Here is a 6,000-nt window from a genome sequence, read left to right on the forward strand (position 1 = left end):
GAAATCGGAAACACAAGAATGTTCTTGTGTTCAATAAATGTTTGTGAAAGTGTGCACTCCCAGAAGGCCGTGTGGTCAGCTGGGTGGATAAAAGAATAGCTTGACTTTATCCTAAAGTTCACGTCTCTTGCCTCTCAGGCACGAAGGAGATCGACATCGCAGCCACACTGGAGCACATCCGCGACCAGCGTGCTGGCATGGTGCGCACGAAGGTACAAACAGCCCTCACCCCTCACCCCCCCGACCCCTCGCCCCCCCTACCCCCTCACCCCCCACCCCCCTCGCTCCCCCCCACCCCCTCACCTCCCCACCCCTCGCCCCCCCCACCCCTCGCCCCCCCCATCCCTCGCCCCCCCCACCCCTCACCCCCCCACCCCCCCACCCCTCGCCCCACCGACCCCTCACCCCCCCACCCCTCGCCCCCCCCACCCCCCCACCCCCCTCACCCCTCCCCCCCCCCCCACCCCCTCGCTCCCCCACCCCCTCGCCCCCCCCACCCCCCCCTCGCCCCCCCCCACCCCTCACCCCCCCACCCCTCACCCCCCCACCCCTCACCCACCCCTCGCTTCCCCACCCCTCGCCCCCCCACCCCTCAACCCCCCACCCCTCGCCCCCCCCACCCCTCGCCCCCCCCACCCCTCACCCCCCCACCCCCCCCCCCCACCCCTCGCTCCCCCACCCCCTCGCCCCCCCACCCCGCACCCCCACCCCTCGCCCCCCCATCCCTCGCCCCCTCACCCCCCACCCCCCCCACCCCTCGCCCCACCGACCCCTCGCCACCCCTCACACCCCCCCCGACACCCTCGCCCCCCACCCCTCACCCCCCCACCCCTCGCCCCACCGACCCCTCGCCCCACCGACCCCTCACCCCCCCACCCCTCGCCCCACCGACCCCTCGCCCCACCGACCCCTCGCGCCCCCCCACCCCTCGCCCTTAACCCCTGCCCCCTCCTTGTCCCCCTCCCCTCGCCCCCCCCCCACAGGAGCAGTTTGAGTTTGCGCTCACAGCTCTGGCTGAAGAGGTGAACGCCATCCTCAAGTCGCTCCCCAAGTGACACGGACAAGGATTTGGAGGTGGAGGGGGTGGAATGGAGCATGAGGATGGTGCGGAAGTGGAGTACAGGAAGAGGAGAAGGGGAAATTGAAGGAGGTGGATGTGGAGGAGGTGGAGTCAGAGGTGGAAGAGGAGGACGAGGGGGGGGTGAGAAGGAGGTAGGGTGTGGGGAGGGGGCACAGGTACGGGGGTTGACGGGACGGGATGGGAGGAGACAAAGTTGCAGTCGTGTTGACACTGAACGCGAAACTCCATCGCCCCATGGGTGTCTGGGTCTCCCTGAGTGACTGAGTCTCTCTGAGTGACTGAGTGACTGAGTCTGAGTGACTGAGTGACTAAGTGATGTGAGTGACTGAGAGACTGAGTGATTGAGTGACTGACTGACTGAGTGACTGAGTGAGTGACTGAGTAACTGACTGAGTGACTGAGTGAGTGACTGAGTGACTGAGTGAGTGACTGAGACTGAGTGACTGGACTGAGTGAGTGACTGAGACTGAGTGACTGACTGAGTAACTGAGTAAGTGAGTGACTGAGAGACTGACTGAGTAACTGAGTGAGTGAGTGACTGAGTGAGCTGAGTGAGTGAGTGACTGACTTAGTGACTGAGTGAGTGACTGAATGACTAAGTGACTGAGTGAGTGAGTGATTGACTGAGTGAATGACTGAGTGATTGAGTGACTGAGTGACTGAGTGACTGAGTGACTGAGTGACTGAGACTGAGTGACTGAGTGACTGAGTGGACTTACTGAGTAACTGAGTGAGCTGAGTGACTGAGACTGAGTGACTGAGTGACTGACTGAGTAACTGAGTGAGTGAGTGACTGAGTGACTGAGTGAGTGACTGAGTGACTGAGTGAATGACTGAGTGAGTGACTGAGTGACTGAGTAACTGAGTGACTGAGTGACTGAGAGACTGAGTGACTGAGTGACTGAGTGAGTGACTGACTGAGTAACTGAGTGAGTGAGTGACTGAGTGAGTGACTGAGTGACTGAGTGAGTGAGTGACTGAGTGAGTGACTGAGTGAATGACTGAGTAACTGAGTGACTGAGTGAGTGACTGAGTCTGAGTGACTGAGTGAGTGACTGAGTGACTGAGTGACTGACTGAGTGAGTGACTGAGTGACTGACTGAGCGACTCAGTGATGGAGTTACTGACTGAGTGACTGAGTGACTGACTGACTGAGTGACTGAGTGAGTGACTGAGTGACTGAGTCTCTCTGAGTGACCATGCACCTCCACCCTCCCCCATCGATGACGTGCGCCTGTCGACCGCCTGTACACTACACACACCACACCGCCTGTATACACACACTACACACACTACACCGCCTGTACATACACACACACTACACACACTACACCGCCTGCACATACACACACACTACACCGCCTGTAGACACACACACACTACACCGCCTGTACACACACACACACTACACCGCCTGTAGGCACACACACACTACACCTCCTGTACACACACACACACACCACACCGCCTGTACACACACACCACACCACCTGTACACACACACACTACACCGTCTGTAGGCACACACACCACACTGCCTGTACACACACACACACACCACACCGCCTGTAGGTACACACACTACACCGCCTGTACACACACACACACTACACCGCATGTATACACACACACACTACACCGCCTGTAGGCACACACACACTACACCTGTATACACACACACTCTACACCTCCTGTACACACACACTACACCGCCTGTACACACACACACACACACTCTACACCGCCTGTAGGCACACACACACACTACACACACACTCTACACCGCCTGTAGGCACACACACACACACTACACCGCCTGTACACACACACCACACCGCCTGTACACACACACCACACCGCCTGTACACACACACACACACTACACCGCCTGTAGGCACACACACACACCACCGCCTGCACACACACACACACCACACCGCCTGTAGGTACACACACTACACCGCCTGTACACACACACACACTACACCGCCTGCACACACACACACTACACCGCCTGTACACACACACACCACACCGCCTGTACACACATACTACATCGCCTGTAGGCACACACACACTACACCGCCTGTACACACACACACACTACACCGCCTGTACACACTACACACACCCTACACACACTACACACACACTACACACACACTACACACACACTACACCGCCTGTACACACACACTACACACACACTACACACTACACCACCTGTACACACACTCCACCGCCTGTAGGTACACACACACTACACACACACTACACGCGCTACACACACACACTACACACATACTACACACACACTACACACACACTACACACACACCACACACACCACATACACTACACACACACTACACACACACACTACACACACACTACACACACACCACTCACACACTGTACACACTACACACACACTACACACACACTACACACACACTACACACACACTACACACACACACTACACACACACTACACACACCACACACACACCACTACACACACACTACACACACACACTACACTACACACACACACTACACACACACACTACACACACACTACACACACTACACACACACTACACCGCCTGTAGGTACACACACACACTACACACACACACCACACACACTACACACACACTACACACACACACCACACACACTACACACACACTACACACACACATTACACACACTACACACACACTACACACACACACTACACACACACACTACACACACACTACACACACACACTACACACACACACTACACACACACTACACACACACACACACTACACACACACTACACACTATACACACACTACACACACAGTACACACACTACACACACACTACACCGCCTGTAGGTACACACACACACTACACACACACACTACACACACACTACACACACACTACACCCTCCTGCTACAGACGACGGGGGTTGCCACCAGTCAAGTTGTCACCAGCAACGCCCGGCAATTGGCGTCCGTGTGGTTTTTGTTTAACACTTATAAACAATAACACGTATAAACAATAACCAAACGTGGTAAACAACATTTGTATTTAAAGCTTTTGTGACTGCAGGGATTCATATTCTTGGTTCTTTCGGTAAAGTCACGTAGAAGGGAAATAAAAAAAAATATAAAACAAAATTCTCACGACGTTTCGACTGCAACACAAGCAATCGTCGTCACGTTTAGAATCAAGTTGAGAGGAAATAAAATACAAATTACGACGTTTCGATCACAACACAAGCGATCGTCATCTGGAGGATTTGTATTTTATTTACTTTAATTTTTGATGTTTTCGTGAAATATTTTTTCTATCTACGTGACTTTACCGAAAGAACCAAGGTTATGAATCCCTGCAGTGACGAAAGTTTTAAGTCCAAAGTGTGTGAGTTGAGAGCATGTGGCTGCGATGATGAGCCACTTCGTGGAGCTGACACTTGTGATAACCGGGTCACTTCTGCAGCAACAACAAAAAGCTACGTAGCTCAGTGGGGCCTTTACCTGGTAAAATACAAATATAAAGTTTAGTTTTAAGTTGCAGCGTGCCCTTGCCGAGTTGAACTCTGATGACAGGAGACTGCAGCCCGTGTCTCACCATAGACCCAGTGCTCACTGGGGAAAGAAATATCCGGGTTTGGTGGACAGTGGCAACCCTTCTTCTCGATGCATAACAACATCACACGCAGACACACACGGGGGGGGGATCTGTGCCGAGATGCACGCAACACGCACAGACACCTGCCCAGTGTCAAAGCCACCCGGTGCCGCGAGGTGGCGGTGACGTCACAGCACGTGGGCTAGAAGACCAAGCCGCTCGTTCAGGGCCGCGTGGTGTGTGCCTCACGGGAGACCACCACCACCCCACCCACGTGCTGTGGTTTAGGCGCCCGGCGCTCTGATCGTTGTTGTGAGCGTCGCGTCTCTGCCCTCCGTTGACGTTGGAGGGCGAATGCCTCCCCAACTGCCCGGTAGCAGCGTCCTTCACGAGCCGCCTCCTCCACCCACAAAGGCCGATCTTGACACCGCACTCATCAGTCGTCGGCAAGTCTGCTCAACTCCACATCCTCCTGTACCTCATCGTTCCATCTCTTTTCCAGGCCCGTCTAGCCCCTTCTATCTGGCCAAACAGAAGCTGCTCAGGCTGGGAATGCGGGCTACATGACCCAGCCAATGCAGCCTCGCCTGCCGAGGGAGCTCACGGATGGAACTTGTCCCAGATCTTTCAAGACTCCGTGAGCTCCTCACAATAATCCAGCCTGGTTAAACCCAGGAGGGATCGTGGGCAGGGCCAGCCTGAACGTTTCAATCTGGCGCAGATGCTCCGTTGAAGGGCTCCATGTTTCACAATCAGAGAAGACCCGGAGCTTCGTGTGAAGCGAACGACAGCCACCAGGCACACCTCCACTCTGCGGCACTTACGCGGCGGATGCAATCATAACGCTGCCCAACTGAGCCATCTCATGGGAGCCAGCCACGGAAGCTCCTCCACCCTCTCCACGTCCACCCTTCGCGCGCACATGAACCCCTATAGATGCGTAAAACACACACACACATGGTAAAACACTGGACCGCATTGTCAATTATCTCACGTGATCGCTGTGGATAAAGGAAATTTAAAAAAGAGAGATATCTATTTATGTTTAGTATGTGTTAGTGTAGCAAACTGAACGTGTTGTACAATAAAGTCGAGTGGTGTCGTGTTCCCCACAAGCAAAGCAATCACCGCGCCCCCTCTCTTCGTTATTTTGGGTTCGGGAGTTCTTCCTCAAACGGGGAACCGGTAACCGTTTCCGGATTCGTGGTAACCGGTTTCGAAAAAAGCCCGGGACGGGTCACTGCCCTCTCTCGCCCTGCGCCCAGTTTATCTCCCCTCCACTGGAA

General features: G+C 55.0%; 1 protein-coding gene across 1 annotated transcript in view; it reads left to right on the top strand.

Annotated features, from left to right (window-relative positions):
* Positions 1 to 1,183, top strand: part of PTPRN (protein tyrosine phosphatase receptor type N) — a 37,864-nt gene extending 36,681 nt beyond the window's left edge. Inside the window, exons 15-16 of the mRNA XM_078608862.1 lie at positions 139 to 212; positions 984 to 1,183. Of these exons, the coding sequence (XP_078464988.1) occupies positions 139 to 212; positions 984 to 1,055 (146 nt within the window). The 3' untranslated portion in view covers positions 1,056 to 1,183. The remainder of the gene's footprint in view (positions 1 to 138; positions 213 to 983) is intronic.
* Positions 1,184 to 6,000: the final 4,817 nt, after the last annotated feature.

This window comes from Lampetra planeri, chromosome 31 (assembly GCF_965212315.1).
Source record: "Lampetra planeri chromosome 31, kcLamPlan1.2.h2, whole genome shotgun sequence".
Classification (NCBI taxonomy): domain Eukaryota; kingdom Metazoa; phylum Chordata; class Hyperoartia; order Petromyzontiformes; family Petromyzontidae; genus Lampetra; species Lampetra planeri.